The 22,292-nt window shown below is 36.8% G+C and overlaps 1 protein-coding gene across 1 annotated transcript; it reads left to right on the plus strand.

Moving 5' to 3' along the window:
- The first annotated feature begins 4,850 nt into the window (after positions 1-4,850).
- LOC139812974 (uncharacterized) lies at positions 4,851-14,951 on the plus strand. The gene is given in 7 exon segments (XM_071778178.1): positions 4,851-4,865; positions 5,134-5,245; positions 6,873-6,986; positions 8,000-8,118; positions 8,120-8,133; positions 9,092-9,347; positions 14,757-14,951. Coding segments are annotated over 7 exon segments (825 nt in total).
- The last annotated feature ends 7,341 nt before the right edge of the window (positions 14,952-22,292 follow it).

Here is a 22,292-nt window from a genome sequence, read left to right on the forward strand (position 1 = left end):
GGATAATTATGGTATGACGGTTGTCTTTTATCTCATTGAGTAATATTTATACTTATTTTTCTTGTCATAAAATTTATATGTTAATCAATTATAGTGATGTTTTGCTTAAAAGTACTTTGCTAATTTTATACCTTAAGTGTGTTAATAATTTCGAACTCAAGATTCAGTGTCAAAAGGGTGGTAGCAACACACGTAAACGATGAAGATGACTAAGTTGCTGGCGTTCGTGCGATAAGAAGGCACAAGGTAGTCCTAATGGTATCACCCTCAGCTTAAGCGTCTGCCTCTACCGACGCGATAAGCGATAATAATATCTGTCATTGGTAAGCCGACGAGATAAGCCATTTTGCGTTGACAACGTAGTCGAGTTGCGATAATGGAATGCTGGGGCTTTCCAGTATAAACTGTAAAATAGAAAAGAACTTTATTGAGTTCCGTGAAAAACTCGAACTATGATATTCAAAAAGTGACTGATAAGTGACTGATAATGACTGATAAACTAAGCGATGCGCCAAGTTCCTCCAACGCGAGATGTCACGAGGTGTCGATCGAGAACGGCAGGTGGAGGTATATTTCTTAATTGCTCACTTAATTCCCCCTCCCAAAGAGAGAGAGAAGAAAAAGGAAGTTTTAAACTGAGGACACGTTAACCTCCTGTTACCACAATTATCTAAACTGGGCAAAACACCGCGCGCGCGGTCGTGCACGCTGCCGCAATTACATCCACAACTGGATGTGCAACCGCTTTTTGCGCGCGGCACAATCGTGTGTACGCTAATTCATGGTGGCTTTGGCCAAGCCACGCTGGCTAGCTGCCTGCCTCTATCTTATTGTTAGACGTGGGGCTGCAATTATCCTGATTTTTCCGGAGCGGATTACTAGAGCCTTGAGAGTGCATCGCGACACACAAAGCTCCTTTCTCACTAACAAAAAATGTAGTAATATATTTCTTGTCCGATTAACGAAATTTACATTATGAAAAATTTAAATTTGTGATATTTAATATAAAATTAAATTTTATCCAATTCAAAGTTTTTAAATCGCTGTTGTTCTAAGAAAAATACAAGCTTTAAAAAAGCTCTATATTAGTCAAGTATAAGTCTTGATTAATAACGTATGAAATGCATCTACAACAATTTCTACGAGGCATTTAATTTAATATTTTCGTAATGAAGAATAATAGAATAATAACTTTGTAGAAAATGTTTTTAAAGAAACTTGAACACGTTGCTTATATGTATACCTTTCTCTCCTCTCGCAGTAACTTGACACTATCGCGGTATACGGCCCATACATCCGCCTGCGAAATGCATCCGCCGGATCTCGAGACCACGTGGCGGAGTATAAAGGGTGTGTATAACACGTGATTCATTGTAAATGAAGCAAAGTATCTTTCACGAGTAATTGACTCGAGATTATCGGCATTTTAACGGTGATATTTATTGGGAGTAAGGCGTGCGCAGGATATTTCTTTCGTTTATCGACGAGACTGGGCAGGAGAGACTAATTACGATAAATTTTCCTTTGTCGAGCTATAGAAGATTGGCGTGAGAGAATATATAAAGACCGATATAACAAGAAACAAAATATTCGCATCGTTAGCTACGTCGACTTGCTATAAAAATCTCGATATTAAATTCTGCATCTCAAAATAAACGTTTATCTCGAAATAAATCGAAGAATAGAGTAAACTTGGGTAAGATAGCCATAGAGGAAAGATGGCCAACACATGTTCATTTGATGTATCATGACGAGATTGAAAGAACACAGGTTGGCCATCTTTCCTCTATGGCCATCTTACCCGAGTTTACCCTATTCTTCGATTTTCTCATAACAGGTATGATAAACAAATATTATTTTTCCTATTAAATTAATTATTGTTATATATAAATTAATATTCTCTTGCATAACTTTTTTTCATAAAAAAACTCATATATCAATATATAATTTAGAAAGTCTTTAAATGTAACAACTCTTCCTATAAAAATCGTATTACCACTAAATGGAGACTCAATGATGTACGAGCTTGAGCTTAACCGTAAACCGACGCATCAAGAATCCCCTGATATCCTCCACGATGTAGCGAGCGTATATATGCAAAAATACATTTCAGCTCGGCGAAGCTTCTCTCAGATCGGATCACGACGGATCTTGGGTCGCAACCCCACGCACGACATTCCCAGTCAACAATGACGCCCTGGGCGGCATACGCAAACGTATTTTCTCAAGATTTGCATCGAGAAGGCATCATGCCCGGGGCCTGGCCCGAGTTGTCGTCTTTGTGCCACAATGCGATTAAGGGCCGGTTGTTCCAACTTGTTCGTAAAGTAACTAATAGTTAAATCATATAATATGTCTTTATCTTTCCTTCAAATTATACAAAGATAGATATAAGATTGAATTATTAATTAGTTTATTAACAGGTTGGAACAACTAGCCCTAAGACAAACGATGCTTTAATAACGTCATATCTGATAAGATGGTTAGTTAAAGAGTACAGGATATTAACTAAAGTACTTGGCTAAATTTCGCAGTACACGAACCTGTGTAAGAGGGATTTGTATAATGAATATCTAATATACATCAAGAAAAATTCAACATTATAAAGTATTGATAATCAAATAAAAGATAAGACTCAAAAATTCAATTTCAAGTAAATCTCCACTTAACATTTCAACAAATTGATCAAAGATTACGTGATTAAAGCGAAATCCTTTCGCTGCGCGCTATTATATAAACGTACTGTGATATCCGGACAGCTATGGTTAGCCATTCTCGATTATATCGATTCAAAGCCATGATAAATACGATTTAGGTCTATATCATTCCATCCATTATGTCTTTCAATTAGCGACCGCCTATAAGCCGCGCGGTTTTTTCCGGCTGACATTTTTACGCGTCGAAGCTTTTGTTTACGATCATCTACGTGGGTGTCTCTCACCTACGAGGCGCCGTGGGTTCGGTGTCTCCTCATGCCCACGTCTGTCCGCAAGAAACGGCCGACGCGATACAGACGCGGTTAACGGTACTCGAAGAGTCCCTCTACCACCACCTGGCACTACTCCATCCAGGCACGTCCGCCTGCCTGCTTCTTCTTCTTCTTCCTCTACCTGACCTGATTTCCTGACCCACTACCGGAACGAGAGAGAGAGAGACGTGTTCTTGGCCACTAATTCAATTACGGGCTTTCGCGTCGAACCTCTGTTAATTTTCAATGACTTGTAGTCCGTCCGATATCGAAAGACAGACATGCGCTATGATATTTCAGGCATTATATCGCTACGTCGCACAACGACGTCAGTCACTGCGGTTGAGGGATAATTAATGATCGGCTGTCCTATATCTCCGAACAGATAATGCTGCTTTCTCTTATTGCCAAGTCACGACATAACACGAATACGGTGCAAGTTTGACGTCAAATAATGATAAAATCGAGAGATTAGCCACGATATTCGAAAAGCATTTAAAAGAAAGAAAGAAAGAGAGAGAGAGAGAGAGAGAGAGAGAGAGAGAGAGAGAGAAATAGTAAGTTCCTATTTTTTTAAATAATGAAAAACTATATACATATTTTATTATTCGTTGAAAATTGTTACTTTTTAATTATTTCAGCCATCAAAATTTGGGAAATATTTAAGAAAAATGAAAAATATTTTTTTTTTTTTTTCAAATAGTCTTACTTTATATATTTATTTATCTCAAAAATGTGCAAAAATTCATGATTCGAGGTCTTTGTAGGTTTTGCTTGAGAGAATGAGCTTTTAACCTTACATCTCTCTACTTTTCATGATATTAAGTACTTATTATAAAGCACCCTTTTCTCACTTTCACCCTCGCGCAAATGGCGGAAGTTCGTTTCATTTTCCCGGTCGTGAAGTCAAGGGCACGCTCTAAAAGTCGACGAGGGAGAGGAAGAGATAATTTCTACGGTCGGCCGGGGAGAGAAAACACCAGGAGAAATCTTATACAGTTATATACGTGGCGTTATCTAAGATTCAATAGAGCGTATATATGGCGAAAAGAGTTCGACGGAAGCAAGCGCCCGACTACCACCGGCAGTTTCCTCCCGCGAGCGAGTGAAAGCGGAAGCGAGACCGTGCAAGACCATCGTCCGTGACGAGCTTTTGCACCGGCGTCTTTGTTCCCGCTTGCGAAAACTTTTGACTCAACCTCTCATAGCGCATTCAGGAAAAGCTCCTTTTTCCTACCGGTTCGTATCTCCTTCGGCGACACCTCGTGGATTGCTTCCTTCACGAAGCACTTCCGCGCCGGTGAGAAACTTGTAAAACGTGACAAAGTCTTCACCAGACTCAGAATAGTCTCTGCCGCGAAAATATCCGGGTTACGAGGACTTTACTGCATCACGAGCGCGCGTGACGTATGATGCATGCGATTCGTAACATATTAACTATTAATTACAATAATATCTATTTTATTATTTTATTATTCAATATATGTGAGTGTTCCACGTGCGTATAAAAAATTAATTGTCGAAAACATATATTTCAATTTGTACTTCATGTTTACATATTTTCATTTATTACAGTTATCATTCATTATAAATAATAAATTTGTATATCATCCGCACTTTCTATACTTAATTAATTTCGCCTCCAACTTCCTTATTTTGCATACTAAATATTCAAATTCCAGAGGGATTCAAATTAAAAGTCGAAGTAATTTCGTGCACGTAATGGAATCGCTTTCGAAAAACAACTTCGATTCGCTGGTATCGATCCGCCACTCACACGCGAACCTTCAGTTTGTCAATGTAACTATACATCAATCATAGTCAGAAAGTTTGAGTTTGTCGATGGATTTGTAGGAAGCCGAAAATACACGCTCTCAAGAACATGATAAAGGAGAAGGTTGGTTCAATTTTCATATATGGCTTTTAATTTATGTTTTAATCCTGGAAAAGCTAAATGTGTAATCGTGGTTAATTAGGTTAGTCGTCAAATTGCCACAACGAGACGAATAATTCTCAATTTGCCAAATAAAAGATATCTCATAATATCAGAAAATTGAATTATAGCTAAAATAGAGCAGCTAAAATAAAGTTATCTAATAAATTATTAGAAAGTAATATTTGTTTCGTGTTCATCGTAACCAAATGTTTATTCTTAACATATATAGTCATATGTAGCAACCTGGTGCCCAATATGTGATAAGCAAGTAAGCATCGAGGAACGAGACACGTACAGACTTATACATATCCATAAATATCATCTCGAGATCGTTGGCAAATGTTTGAACAATCAGGTAAAAAGCAAACGTTCATGTTCGCTTTTTCTACTAACGTAGAGGAATATTTTCCAATTCCTCTGTATCAAGATAAACGTAAAATATAACAATAAAGGAATCTCAAAATGTTGATACAACGCTATAAACACACAAAATGTTATCGTATATATAAATATTTGTCTTAATTTTTATTTTATTAAAAATTATTCTTTATGATAAAAATTTTTTTATAATGTTATATTTTACGTACTTAACACTGCTCTCTTAATATCTCGTATTTCACGTCATATTATCTTTTAGTGACGATAAAAATCTATAACGTAAATTTCGGTCAATTTCGGTTCTTAAACTTCCACGTTTTTCGATCCTGGAGGTGCTTGAGAAATTAGATATCTTGATAGATGGGATAGATAACTTGATAGATGGGATCTTACGGAAATTACGCGCAAAAAAGGTGGAGACTGCTAGTTCATGTTTGTGGTAGCCTTATCGTCTCGCGTTCCACCTTCGACCTTCTTCTTGTCCATCCTGCAGTCCTTCAACTCATGAGTCTCTTGGGTCGAGAGAACTTATAAAGTTTCTAAACTGGATATACTATATAAGAGTGTGACTCAGTATTTTCAAAATAATTCTCAAAATAAATGCTACACGCGCAATAAGTGTTGAAAATTCCTATGATAAACACAGCTTCATAACAGAATTTTTCATATCTATAATAATTTATTTGAAGTAATTAAGTAATTCAATGATAACTTGCAAAAAATTATCCCCAAACCTTTTAATTTAATTTTCATATTTATGGAAAAGTCTTTGTCTTTTGCAATAGATTAAGATCAAACAAAAGTTTATCTTGATGAAAAATGTATTGTTACTAATTACCTAACTACATATATTATATCGCTTTATCACAAAGTCTCATCTACACAGTAAAAAATTTTGTGTATTTTTGTTAAAAATGGACCTTGTTAAAATTTTTGTGTTAAAAATGTGACACTTATGTGTTAATTTAATTTTGATTATGTTATGTAATTTTTTTGTGTTAAATTCATATTTAAGTAAATCAAATGTTAAAATAACACATTTTATATTTAATCGTAAAATTAACATAAAAATAATGTAGTTTTGTTAAAAAAAATATCCTTTTTGTTTATATTATACAGTTTTGTTTAACATTATACAGATGTCTATTGTACATATAAAAATGTTAAATTAAAATTTTTTTCATTTATATTTAACATTATATAGATGTTAGTTCAAAATTTTTCGTTCACATATCATCAAACTTTTCTTTATTTTGTGTTAAATTATGGACATAATATTTGTGTCATAATTTTACATATTTACATTATGTTAAATTAACACAAAAATTTGAGTGGACCGTTTGGAACATGTGAAATGTGTTATTGAATTTAACACAAATTTTTTTACTGGGTATGTATAATTTTTTATCACAAGATAATCTTCAAATTAATTTAAAAAATAACAATACCATCTATAATGATCATCTATAGTCACGTTTAAAAAGAACTTTTCACGAATATTTCGCATGTTTGCACTCGCAAATTGAATCACGTGACGTTAGACGAAACGGTCGACGACGACGACGACTACACTTCTTTTACTTCTTTTTGACTTTTTGCAGAAGAACGGGGGGTTTAGGATATCGTCGAATCGGATTTCGTCTCGAGTCACACCAGTCGATAGTGGTAGCAGCAAGAAGAACGAGCCGAAGAAAGTTTACGCTTATACTTCGCGGTAGATACCGATGCGATTAAGCCTTACGTGCCGCACGGCAACCGAGAGAGCTTTCGCGATATATCCTTATTCGGATACGGTAAATGCTAAAGTTCTATGTTTGGCGTGAGTCGTCGTAGCTATTTCCGTCTTGAATTTATGTTGTCGCTCGCTATATCTGAACTAGGCCAATACGAAAAGAATCATTGATTAACGAGGAAACATTCGGATTCCAATAATTACGGACGAGACAAATCATATGAGACAGCAAAGATCATTGCGATATTAATATTTAATTCTCAAATATTGTCATTTGTAGTATAATTACTTTTCATTTTCATTCATGTTTTATTGTTAATTTTAATTATGTATCTTATATTAATTTAGCATTTAGAAAATATGTACACCACACTGTATAAATAATTTATAGGATCTAAACTTTTTTGTAATGTTAACAGAAATCACAAAATCGTCATTAAAACTTTCATATAAGTCCAGTCATTACACTGAAAAAAAAATACTTAGATCCAAGAAAATATTTTTTCACATAGTACCAATGGCTTATTTACTTAATATAATCACATATTTATTTAGAATTAAATATTTTTACTTAATTTAAATAAATTATTATTTTTACTTCATTTATGTATATTATTTTTACTTAATTTAAGTAAAGATATCTAATTCTAAATAAATATGTGATTATATTAAGTAAATAAGCCATTGGTACTATGTGAAAAAATATTTTCTTGGATCTAAGTATTTTTTTTTCAGTGTATAGTGACGTTGGATTCTTAGTCGCGATTAAATCCTTTCTTTTAAAAGATTTCTTTATACATATTGATACAATCGTACAATATGTAGAAAAACGGTTGAAACATGATTAAAGCTGAGCGACGTTAGTAAAACTGGCCCTTGGAAGAATGTTTTGTCGTCTGCGGTCTATCCAGCGCGACGACAATCTGTGATGTCGATTGTGGTCGAACGTGAAAGCGTTTTAAGGCTTAACACTCGCTTTCGTCGCCCACAGTGGACACGTGGAAATTGCACGGCGAGAGGAAAGTCTGCTCCCAATGCCAGAGAGAAGCTGTGCCGACGCTTCATACGGGCGGCGACAAACTGACGACCTCACACATTGGAGCCCCTCTGTCTTTTCGGGTACGTACACTTTCGGATCAAAGATCAATTAACTTAATTAACTTGATTGACAGAAGAAGAGCTTTGAAGAAAATGTTAGAATAAAAAATCATTATTAAAAGATATTTTAACCGCATAATGACATAATTTATGACAAAAAATTAAATGAAAATCATTTTATATTTAATTCGTTAAGTAATCAATTAATTTAATCGATCGTACGTTAATTCAAAGCATTATCTCTGGTAAATATATTGCGTAATATTACTGACAGGTAGGAGGTCGTCCTGCTGCTGTATCTCATATGATTTATCATACTTCTTTTGAATAAGGTAACATAGACTCCAACAGAACTCTCGCGTTTATCTGATAAAACTTTTTGCTCCCTATGTAATGCCGTTTCTTCCGTGGCGACCGTCGTTATCGCCTTAACGAGAGATAGCTTTTTGCTGATCTTTTCACGACACGCATGATCGGCCAGACAAAATTTAGAACTTGCGGTTTTTTGGGTCGCGCGTGAACAACCAAGAATTTCGCGCCCGCTATTCGACAAATCTTCTGCATCACTTTGAGACTTTCTGTTCCGAGAATTTGATCCAAGAAAAAGAATAACAAACTATAAGTATTAGGCTCTCCTGAATAAATCAAATAGGAAATAGTGAAAGAGGCAATCAGAGCCACGCGCGGAAATTATCGCGCAATCAATATATAGTCAATAAGATATAATATATTAGTCCATTATTTCCAAGAAAATCCAAGAAATTGAAAATCTAAAGTTGATTGAAATTGAACGTAAATTCTTCGGTGCTTAAGATAAATATTTTCATTCCTTTAAAAGTGTTCCTCCCTTCTTTCTTCATTATTGTCGCTCTATACGTCCTTTTGAGTGAAACGCAATTTTTGCACTTGATCAGTCTTATGCTCGCAATTCGTGCACAATCGTGCTATCAGCTTCTCACCGCAGAACAATTCGTAACAGATGTTGGCCGTTTTACTTTATTCCGTTAATGATAAAGCGCGCGAAGAGGGTTAGCATGATTTGTCCGTTATTGTGCGGACACGTTTACGGCTTCGAGTACAAAAACGCGAAGCTGACGCCCTGCAAGTCCGCTGACTCCGAGGATTTGAAAGCGACAGCTAGGACTCGCGAGTTTCCGCGTGCGAGCCACGAGGAAAGAAAAGCTGGAAAATTAACAAAGAGCGCTCCGCGGACGTTCATTATTGACACATCGACGGTAACAAACGTCATTGTGCTTTTCCCGAATAAAGCAGTTTTCAACATTAAGCTCGTTTTAAAACTAATATATATTTCGATATCGATCAAAGGGGGACGCAATTATGTTCAACGCGAAAGAGAGAGCTTAATTAACGCGCAACGTTTTGTTATTTTACATTTTAATAAAGTACTTTATCAATACACGGTTTTGTTGTCTACGTAAATAATTAAGACCCCGCTTGATATTTTAAATAACAAATGGCCTGTCATTCAACTGAAATTTATACGTTCTGCTAATGAACGTGTTTCAAAAACGAGAAATTAATTTATAAGACTATAAATTTAAAATATGTTCAATGTTGTAAATTTGTTTACAAGAATACAAAGATACGTCGAAAGGTCAAAGACTTGTTTGTACTTCGCTGATGTATACAATATATTTCCCGGAAACACGAAGATAATTTTATATACAATTCAGACGCAATATTAAAATAATGTTATTTCCGTGAGAAAAAGGTTGTCTACAAACATGTATTACCATAAAACAGTGTTAAAATGTACTGAATCATTGAAAAAGATACGATCTCGGTCTATAATACAACGATGGTAAAAGAAAAAGCCGCGAGAGTTGGTGCGCGATCCGCGCGATGCATCGTCGCTTTCAATATGTAGTTACGCGCGCGATCATCAGCTCCATGGAAATTTCCATAATGACTTATTACGCCCGTAATTAAACCGCGGATTTTGTTGTAATCAGCGGCCGTAGCGGTAGTCCAAATCGGTTTACCGCAAACAACGCGATTGAGCGCGCCGCGCGTTTAAAACAGTAATTAGAAATAGCATTCGTAAATTCTGTTCATTAATCCGCTACGCCCCGCGAGCGTGCGTTCTCATTTTGCTGCGAGATGCGCCATTGCAGGCCGGTTTATGTTTATCGCGCGCGCGAGCTCTTGAATGAATTTATGCTTCTAGAAAACAGCGCGCTTTTGTAAATCACAAAGGGCGGAATGCAAGCGGAGCGGGCCGTCGCAGAGTGGCATGCTGCTCCCGTGGATTCCAACACTGAAAGCGCCCGATGGTAAAACTCGCGCGCCGAAACGGCCGAACAATGTTTTCTCCACGGAAGGTCTGCACCAGAGCCAACAGCACTTATTAATTCTGAGTAAATTAAAAATTGCAAAGAGATAATTAAATTAGATGCGGGAATTCTATTTCCCCTCCCCCTTCCCTTTTGGATTTATTCAATTCTAAATTAATTAAAAATTGTGCGAACGTTATTACGAAATTAGAAGAGAAGTTTATTACAGATCTGAATATATAAAGCCAGCATAAGTCTTAACGCTATATACATATTATTTTTTCCAGTTGAAATATGGAAATACCACGATGAATCAATTCGTTGTCCAGCATGTGGCGTGAAGGACGTGCCGATAATACTAAAACAGCAGAAATTTATGAGCTCCCGATTGACTGCATTTTGCTTAATGGGGTTAGTTATTTAAAAAATTATTTCAATTAACTATGGAACAAAAGCGGCGAAAAAGGGTGCCGCGATTGGATATTATTAATACGTGGCGAAAAGCAATGTAAATTGCATGTTATGTAACTTTGATATCAATCATTGATTGCAGTGTGTACGTGCGTATATGTGTAAAATAATATTCATATATTTACTGAGCGAAATCACAAAAGTGCATGATAAATCGATAATTTAATATTAAATAAATAGAGGCGATCGGGGGAAAAAAGAGGGATTTTAACGTTCGTTTGCGACCATTATCTCCCATATTTCGCATAAATTCGCGCCGATAAAGCAATACCGCGGTAAAACAAGTTTTCGATAATCGCTTATTAGCGGCGGTAAAAAGGACGCTAATTAGCGAGGCGCACCTGCGGATACTCTCTGAATAGTCTCTCTGCTGTAATATACGGGTTTTTCAAAAGACCAACGCGTGCGCGGCCATAGCGCGAAACGGTTGAAACGCGAGAATCGCCGCGAATCGTAATCAGTAAATCCCTTTCGTTAAATTTAATTCTGGTCGCGGCGCGGCGGCGGCGTCCGTTTTCGGCGAATTGAATTCATACGCGACGGAAATCGCGGAATTACTCGCTCTCATAAATCACGGCGACTGCCGATAAGCGTGTGTAATGCCGTATTTCAAAATGAAATATATTCACTTCATTAAACCTGATTAGCGAAGTGCAACACGATTTTATGTAGCGATGTAGCTCCATCGGGAAATAATCTCATTTACGGTGCATCTACATGATTTTTTCGCTACGTGCATTTATAGAGATAATTCTATCTTTTTGTGCAATTTTTTTTTTAAATTATACATAAGCCTTTAATTGACATAATGAAAGAAATAAGGCACTTGTGATATTATCCGTTGATCATTTTAAAATGTACAAAGTTATGTACTATTTGAGCATGTCATTTATGATTTATTTCGCGTCTTACTCAGAACTACTTTTCAGGATGAGAATCTAGAAAGGTACACACAAAGCAGTGTCAAAATCATAATAAGAATAGATTCAGTATATTAAAAATTTCAAATTTTTTAAACAAAAAAGAAAAACGTGTTTATTTTTAACTTTAGATTCATAAAATTTACAATTCTGTATTTTAAGGAGGTTCTACAGATAATGGATGTATCTAAAAATTGGAAAAACTTTATGGACGTATAAATTGAGATGCGAGAAAAGTGCTCGAAAAATTTTAGCATCGGTTACCGTGTAAAAATTTGCAAAAATGAATTTTGAAATCACAGTTTTTAACATAAGCTACATATGGCAGAGGGGCTCTTGGAGACAGGAACGAGATATTAATTATGTAAAGGCGACCTACCAGAGATTCAAAAAACGGAGCTCTTATAGATCTTAATCTAAGCTTTTCAGAAATATCGAGAAAAACAAGGGTTATCGCGTAAATTTTGTGATATTGGCTATTGAAACAGGCATATCACAGTTCACGTAGCGTGCTTCGAATAACAAGGGAGATTTGGCAATATCGCAGCGACTGCACCCGCGCGAAAAGTGTACAGCCAGTACAGCACCACAGTATGACAGCACCTTAAACTTAAGCACTAACGTTTACGAACGCTTACGGAGAAGTACTCGCTCTAGAATTATGTGAAATTGTGAAATAACCACGGTCATATGAGCAGAACTGTCAAGTTCGCGACGTTACCACATTTTCTTCCATTATAAGCCGCCAGAGTCAAAGGAGCACTTACACGATATTTTAATTATTCCTCGCTTTGACTAATATGGGTATGATATAAGCTCTAACGTCATCAAAATTCACGAAAATATTTTATGAATACTTAGAATCGATGAATTTGAAGATTTTCTCTTCATCTCTCAACTGACTAGAGAGTACCTGTAGAACCTCCTTAAAAATCTTGCGAAATTCTGCAGGCCTCTCTCTTTTTTTAAATTAAGTCTTACACGAAGAACTGAGGCATAGCATCGGCATTCTTCTTTTTATAGATGTTGGCCCTTCTGTTTTATACCATTGATGATGAGACGAGACAAAAGCGTGCGCACGCTGTGCCCGTGTTGCGGCCACGATTACGGAATTTGTACGGAAGCGGAGAGCAAGCTGATCGCCTGTTCGCCCGAATGCGCGTCTAGCCGCGGGAAATTAAGTGATTTCGCAAATTCACGAACGTGTCATCTTCGGACGAAGTGCGGTGGCTCGCGAATGGAACTAGGACGTCGTCAGGTAAAATGGTATCACATTGTTGTACGCTAATCACGTCAGCAAATTGGTTCCAGCGCGTTGCATATTTGCTGGTTATCTCGCGAAATGCTAATATCGACAACACGCATATACAGAATATTGGAGGGGGACACATGATCCAGATGTGAGTCATGTCGTAGACGTCATCGTTTTCAAGACATTTTAAAAGCAACTAATTTCTTAAATAAAACTTGATTTTTTCCTTGAGATAAAAGTTTAGATCTCGTCAAGACGTTTTCAAAACATTGTAATAAAGCTCCTGAGATATTTTAAATTTTGTCATATAACGTTTTTAATAGAAAATATGAAATATCTCGTAAAGTGTTCACTTTTCAATAGTTTTACCTGCATAGTTTTATACGTAGAATAATGAAAGGATCAATCAAATAATAATATTAGGTTTTACATTTGCAATTTTGTAAAATTGAATGCGTCTACAAAATGCAATCAAATTTTTTAAAATAATTTTTTCTGTTTTTTTACAATAATTGCTTCCCTCTCCAAACCATGCAACTTTTGTCTAAAACATTTTTCAATAAAATTATCAGTTCGCGATATAACACTGTAAACTTTAAAATTGGACACCCTTTATAAAAAAATTATCAGACAAATCTTGTAGTAACGTTTACAGTGATTTAATTTTAATAATATCTACGTTTGAGATGGAATTTTTATTAGCTAGTTCTATCATAAATGAAAGATTGCATTTATTGTTTTCTTTGAAATATAACTACCGTTACGTTTGCCGTTAAGTGTATTCGTCTTTAAAATCCCATCAATCTTTTACTCCAAAACACCTTTCTGTAAAATTAATAATATTCTAAGAGAAATTGATGCGTCACACGCGTTTTATGCGCCTCATTCACTTGTCTCACGTGCGTTCGTTTACGCGTCATTACGTCGACGCGGAGGGGAATAAAAAAAAATCGATATCTATTCCATTTATCGGCTGAAAAGCGATACGCAGATAGTGCTAACGTCAACGACATTTCTCGTATGACAAAGAAAACACTTTCCATGGGTGACGAGGCTACGAGGACTCTCAGGGTCCCGGAGGTGCGTCCTCGGCGAGAAGAAGGTGGATCTCGTCGCTGCCGGTCGCAATCGAAGCTATCGCGCGGATACGCCTTTTGTGCGAACCAGGTCACGGTGAGTCGTCGTTATCGCGGTATTCTATACAGGATGGCCCCACCGGTCGTCGCCGGAAAATATTTTCAGGGCTCTGACGAGGTTGTCGCAGATTTTCACGCGACGGAAATTTGATACAACAACGCTCCCTATATACGATAGATATTTCGAAGTTGTAGATATCTTTTTAATTAGAAATTTCGCGGAAAATTCGCTGAAGAAAAATCTGTAAATTCGTCAAAAAATTCACTATATAATTTTTCATTTATTTGAGAAATGCATGTGCATTTTTGAGGTCATTAATTATTATTTTTGTTATAATTATTAGAAAATATCAAATATAATTATTACGCATAATAATTATTATTTATTATTATGAAAACAATAATAAAATTCATATAGTTCGTGATCAGCTCTCGTTTCGCTTTGCATTATTTTGATTTTTGCGTAGACGAAACGAACCACTGTCATCTTTTATACCGCGCTATTTCAAATTCTTAAAACGGATGACCAAAATCGCGTCTTGCAAATGTTCGCAATTTTTATCGTGTGCAGAATCGTGGTTCACCATATGATGAGTATAGCAGCGACGATTGCGTGGACGACAAAAGATGGGATCGTCGGCGCGACTTGGACAAATCGAGAGCTTCGAAAGCTCGGGAACAAAGCGAATCCGAAGGCAGCAGCGGCGCGGGGACGGCGACGGGCGATTTTTATGCGAGACAGGTTTGCTGTCGGGAGTGCGGCTAGAGAGGAACGAATGAAGAGAGGATGGCCGAACGAAGGAGGAAACGCGAACGGAACAAATGTATTTGCACATCGCTCGCGAAACGCGAACTGTTACTTCGTTATTCCGTGCAAATTCAATTCTGCGGAATTCCGCGGTAAGGCGAGTTCCCCCCGTCGTAGAACTTAAATGGAAACTCGCGGCACAAACAGTTTCACGCTGCAAGAGACGCGATTTGCGTTCCCGGCTGACTGACAATTTCGCGGGGAAACTTCGCGAAACGAGACGAGACGAGAACGGGACAAGACAAGACGCGACACATCTTATTATTGCTTTATTAATCATCGTTAACGGATATTCAAGTACACGCGTTTCTTTTTCTCTGTCCTACTTTTGGAGGAGGCGTAGCGCTTGCTTTTTTGCGAGAACAACCGACGATATATATTTCTTGTATTTGAGACGTATTTACGCCGTTATTTATTTGTTTTTAGATGAGCTTTCGTGTAAAGAGATTTTGTGACATCAAACGGTGAAATAAAACTTTCTAAAAACTGTGTTAAAGCCTCCGTTTCCGAATGAAATAACGTTCCAGCGATTATTTCTGCGTTTTATAACTCTGAAATTCTTTCATCTCGATTTTTCATGCTTTTTTTCGAAGCTTCTATAGTTTCATTTTTAATCGTGTAAATCGAAAGGATTTCTACATGATAGTACACAATTTTTCAATTATTTCATCCTGCTATTGCAATTATTTGAAACTTGGAAATTATTGACGCGATTCTTCGCGATATTCGTGCGGCAAAAGACCGCAAGAATTCCGGGAAATTACGTTAAAGCGAGCGAGTTTCGGATAAACGAGGGTATTCTCTAACGGGAGATTTAATAGGCGTACTCCAATTTATCGACGCGTTTAAGGCATGAAATAAACGGATCGCCGGGACGAATGAATGGTTCTCTATATACCTTTCTTTCTCTCTTTGCCTCCTTTTTCCGTCGGACAACGACGACATTCGTTTCATTTCCTTATTATCTCATTATCTTACGCCGGCCGACTTGTCTACCGAGTGCATCCGGATAATAATTTTCCAGAATTCTTTGCCGGGGTTAGCTCGTAAAACGGGAAAAACTCGCGCGCGGAATGAATAACCGCGCGAATCCCGCTAAATGCAACCTTGCCGGCATAAATCGCGGCTCGAAAGTGTAATCGCGCACGTTGCACCCCAATTACTATAATCGGCCGCTTTATTAATCATAAATAGATGAAGTATAGAAGGTCCTTTAAAATTCAAATTCGGCTATTCATTAACAAATTACGGATCAAAGTGTGATATAATTAATTTTATCAAGCGCCTTTTGACATAATAATTAGATTACTATCTCAATTTATATTAATATATAGAGAAGAGCTATATTTTATTTTATATAATGTTATATGTTACATTACCTAATGTAACTTTTTCCACAAATGGTTTTACTCGTGATTTTTAATAAAATTTCCTTTTCATATAAAAAATGAGGCAATGTTATAAATATTGATATTCAGAAATCTTTACAAGTGTTATCACAATTGTAATTTTTAAGAGACAGGTTTGTTAACATAGCGATTTTATTTATATAACCTTGTGCTTGTTTCATTAAAACTTTCAGTAAATCTTTAGAAAAACTTACACAACTCGGATTATTTTAATCTCAATATACCTATCTTATAGAAAGTTCATTCTTGAGTAACTTTGCTTTAATAACTAGGTGGCGGTCTCTTATGGTTTCTAAAAGTATTTTACGTTCAAAATACATATGTACTAAAACTAAAAAACTAAAACCGAGAATTGTAAAACATCTCAGAATGCTATTTTCTCGTAACATATATGTGCTATACACAAAAACAATAAGAAATAAGAAGTGTTTACGTTTTGCTGTTGTTTCCTACTCAGTACACTTTACCTAACGCCTTAAGCCGGGTCCACATTATCGAGCCGAACCGCGAGCTGAACTTCGCCGCGAACCGACATTGTCGAATGTCGAGCCGACAAAGTTCGGCTCGATAATGTGGACGCATGATCGGTTCGCGGCGAAGTTCGGCTCGCGGTTCTGCTCGATAATGTGGACCCGGCTTTACAGATACAGTCTTTGCCTTCCGAACTGAAAGCAGACATCTGAATTACTGTTTGTATATTTATTTCTGAAGTAAATGCGTGGATGCAGAAAAGACTCCGCTGCTCTCCCTGCACCTTCACTCCGAAAAATTTCTAACTTGATCCAAACCTATTTCTAATTTAAAACTAAAATTTAGTTTAAGTTAGATTAGAATTTTTTAGAAATGGGAGGGGTACAGAGGAAAGGGCTCCACTTCTCCTTCACATTTACTTAAATATGCAAATATGCAGCTAATGCGAAATTCATACTCGGTAAGGCAGAAGGCTGAAATTATCATATTTAATATTAATTTGCATCAACTTTATTCGTTAATATTATGCTCGTTAATTTTTTAAGAAATAATGAGCGACGATTAAAAACTTTTTAAGATTACTCAGATCGAATCATTACCTTGATTATATAGTATATGTAGATCAAGATCAAGGTTATATCTTCTGCCCGCTTTCTTGTATAGTTTATTTTTCATGCAGTTTAAAAATTACTGAATTTTAACATATATCTTGAAAACTATAAAAGACCGCTACCTAATTGTTAAAGCAAAGTTATTTAGTAATGAGTTTCCTACATACAACATACGTCAAGATAAAAGTAATATAAAGTGTGTAAAAGTTTCTCTAAAGATTTATCCAAACAAGTCGCAAATTTCATCTAACGAATTTACTTATCCGCCACACATAATATCGCACAACAACATTCACCCTTGAAAAAGGTACGCTCGATTGCGTAATGTGTTTCAAATTATTCGGGAAGAAGGAAACAAAAAGTGAACCGCAGGAGGATGCGAGCAACGTATGCAAATCGCATCCTCGTGAAAAAAAGTCGCAAAAAAGCACCGACGAGTCTCGCACCAGCCGCCGATTCCGGTGTTTCTAAATGAGTGCTCGGGATTCGCGCTTATCTAAACAATTAGTATGCACCATCACAACCGCATACGTTATGTTCCGTAATGGACGTAGCGTATCGCACCGCGTAACTAAATGAATGCAATTACGCGTACGTTCAGGTTGAAAGTATAGTGAGTAATGCAAGTTGTTATCATTCGTTTTATTTACGGAAATATTAATATACGAAATATTATACGGATTATTATGCATATATATATATATATATATATATATATATATATTATATATATCTAAAAGTATGCTTAATGGTTTCCATTGAAATTAATGTTTAAGATTAATGATCGGACGCAAGTTACTTTTATTAATCGCTATTGGCAGAATTGATTGTTATCCTCGAAACAGTTAATTAAACGGAACTCTATCGATTTCGAATTAAACTGAAGTTCATCGATATCTTTAGCAATCCCCGAAGTTCGTCCTCTGTCCGAGCGAATTAACGGCGCTATAATTATAGCGACGGTCACATTAAGCACGTAGGAGAAACGCGTGGCTCAGCGAAGTTCTCCATTCCGAGCGTAAAAGATGAGTCACCCCCGTCGGGGCCGCCACCTCTTCGCCTTTTATTGTCGTCGCCGATAGTACGTCCGCAAGCGCTGATTGGCCGGCTGCAGGAAGAAGGATGAAGGGTCCTCGCTCCTCGTGGAAGGAAAGTTTTCCCCGAGCAGAGAGCGAGAGAACACGGCCAAGCCAGCTAGCCAGCCAGCGACGTGGCACGTAACGGGCATAAAACGATGAAAGTAATCTCGGCTCTGATCTCGTAGACGGTTACCAGAATCGGCGATCGATACGCCGGAGCGCGCCCGTAAAGATGGCTCGATTTCACTCCATTCACGTTGCTCCTAATAGAGTTTAGTCCCTCTTATTGTCTTCGCGTCGTTGCAGCTTATCTTTTGATGACAAAATTTTTCTTTTTTAAATTAATTTCGAGCTCAGCGATAACGCTCCACAAAAAGTGGATGTAAAATGGAAAGATTTTTAGGTGTATGGTTATTACCTGTTCTGATTGATACTGCAGGGGATTTGAGAAACAGTATAGTATTACCTGTGTTATTGTTTATTAGATCAAATAGTAGTAGATCAAATAGTCGGATTAGAAATTTGTGGAGCAAAAATCTATTTTAGATGTTTGGATTGGCAAGACTGAAATATCTGAATCGTAAATGCCTACTTGATAAAACGGGGAATTTTATTTCGAAATCTTCGGATTTTTATCAGATTGGAGGCAGCGATATTATCCCATATCGGACACGCATATAGGTAATAAGTGGGCGTAAAATTTATTTATAGATGAGGATAGTGGGCAGAGCGGTCGATTATTGGAAACAGTTGAGTTAGGCACTGGTTAGCTGTTTGTATTTTGTTGTTTATGTGATCTCCACATCGTCGGGTGTCTAAAAAAAGGCCTAGGTATTTAACTTGCTAAGTATGAGCCAAGGAATTGGCGAAATTAATAGTATGAGATGAGGAAACAAAACTTATGGACTTCGAATATAATAAATATCGTATAATCATGAGAGAGAGGAGAGACAGGGAGAGAGAAAGCGAGCGGCAAACGTTTATTGGCTGAGTTGTGGCGCAATATTTTGCATAATTTGCATCAAATGCAAATTCTAGACATCATAAACACAATATAATAATAACGAGGACGTAAGAATCTATGGAACACATTGCATTAATATAATAGAGCGTAGTTTTAGTTCAACTCGCAAACAGCAATTAACAATTGAGGAGCTTATTTCGGAGTCACTTTAAATCCATATTCTTGAAAAATGTAAATTACGCGCCGTCCCTTCGCGAGTGAATGAGCTTCAGGAATCGCGAATATGAAACACGAAATGCAAATAACGAACTGCGAGTATACGAAATACGTGAATATGAATCTTCTACTGCAGTACTCTTAAACCTCAATCTACCGTGGGAGTGCACAATACCGCTGGAGGGAGAGAGGGAGGGAGGTAGAAAGGAAAAGAGGGAGAGGGCAGAGAGAGAAAGAGAGACCGTTGAGTAAGTTGCACGATACTGGTCGCGAAGATACGTTCGCGGATCACGCGGGGATGAAGAACACAATGCGAGATCGTCAGTTAAACTGGGCCATGAAAGCGGTACCTGAGTGTTATAAGAAAAGCCATATAATTAGCATTGCAAACGTTCCTCGCTCCCGCTCCCTTCCGGTTTCGTTTCTCTTAGAATTCGTTTAACGCCGGTCTCTACCTCTATTCCCAGTTTCGAAAAAATCTGACCATTTATATTCCGTTCTGCATCCTAACAAGCAAATTAATTAGTTTGCATAGAACTTTATAGCCCTGACTCAGGGACGTATTCATAGTCGAACCTCAAGTCGGCACTTAAGACGATCTTGACCAAGGCAGTCTTATCCAATTCAGACCGTCTTGATGTTAGCAGATTTCATAGTCGTGAAATAAGATTATCTTCGCTAAAAAGATGTTGCTCAAGTAAGTCTTATTTGATTCGAGATCGACTTGGCGAAGACGTTCTTAAGACGATGCTTATTCTCGATTCGGATATTTCCGTAATATTTCCGTTAGTTCCTTTAATGGGAATATTGAATTCAATGTGCAGTTATTGAAAAATTAAGACGACCTTCGCCAAGACATGTCCGATATCTTATATATATCTTAAGCAATAGCTTTTTCGATATATATGTAAGATACACGTGTCACGTGCTTTTAATTTTTTTAATGTAATTGCTTATGTGCCGTATTTTTATACATAATTATTAATTTTGTAAATAGGGTTGTCTGACCTACATTCCTGTACCTACTCACAGCGCTCTATTTAAAGTTAACTAGTTAATTTAACCTAACCTAACCTCTGTATGGATTACCGAGCAATTGCATAGATTTTCACCAAAGTTCTATTGTAAAAATATTATAGAAGAGAGATAACGCGTATAAAGTATTCTATTTCTAAACGTTAAGCTTTATATATTTATCGTAGTCAAATTATATAAAATAATATATTCTGTAAACTACAATCTCATAAAAATATATTATTTTTTCTTTCTTCAGGGTAAACTTGTATCACTGGTTATCGAGATTTCAAAATTTCGGGTACTCGCAACTCGTCGCGTCGCGTAAAAGGTCTATGGTGCGGTCTCGCTTCGCGTATACTTGGCGTGAGACACTACCGTGTCTCTTGATTTCCAGAGAGGCTTAGTACTCACAACTTTAATGATTTGTAAAAACCATTGTAGAGAATGTGAGTTTTACATTGTTAAGTTTTTAAGTTTTACATATATATTACAAATGACATTAATGCATAATGACATATATTTCAATTTCAATGTCCAAATAATATCTAAAATAAAACATTTTATAATAGTGTTATAGAGAAATCTTTTAAGACCAAATTTAAGATGGTCGAATAAGTTCTGACTATGAATATATGGCCCTCAATCTCTCATTTTTGTCTTCATAAAAGAAATGAATGTTTAATTGTTTGGAGAATGCTGACATATTTATGTGTTGTTTACTCCTCTTGTCTTATCGTAACTTTAATTAGCACGTTTAAATTGCATCTTTTATTTTTTCAAAAATTTAGCCCCGAATCTCGAAATCGAGGAATGAACAGGAGCTTCGTTATTCATCTATTTCCAAGTCTACGTCTACATTCTCGAGCTCCAATTCGCGAAATTATTTTTACTCTTCATTGTTTATACATGAATAAAAAACTATGTGTTTCAACATTTTTGGATTTCCGTTTTAATTCCGTTTTAAAATTCGGTGAGGAATTTATTCTAGACGCGTCATACAATATTCGCGAATCATCGAGTATATCTGTCTCTACTCCTCTTTGTCAGTGATATATTTCCCGTTTCACTGGAATATCATTCGCGGTAACAGCGTTTTCCCTTTTTTTTTTCATTCGGCATACTTGACTGGTCGCGCCAACAAGGAGCCTTGACCGCCCCTCTCTCAGCTTCTCCTCCCATCGAGAAATCCTATGCTGTTAACTCGCGGGCCGTCCTGTAATCAATGCACTATCGCCGTCGTTATGACCACCTACGATACCGATATTTTCTTCCTCGTCGGATTTTACGACCGTTGTTCCTTGCGGCGGCTCCGCATATTTCCGGGAGTCTCTTCTTTTTGACATCTCGGTCTCTCTTTGATGATCTCTTAGCGTTGAATTTCGAAGAATCGAAATACCACAGCACTTCGGGAAAAGGTAATAGACAAGGGTTCGATCGAAACGTTACTCAAGCTGTGGGAACGTGTAATCTCTTTGATTTCCTAAGAGCTTCTGAATAATTCTCAAAGATTTAAAAATTTGCATTTTCTTTCT

This window comes from Temnothorax longispinosus, chromosome 1, assembly GCF_030848805.1.
Source record: "Temnothorax longispinosus isolate EJ_2023e chromosome 1, Tlon_JGU_v1, whole genome shotgun sequence".
Taxonomy (NCBI): Eukaryota; Metazoa; Arthropoda; class Insecta; order Hymenoptera; family Formicidae; genus Temnothorax; species Temnothorax longispinosus.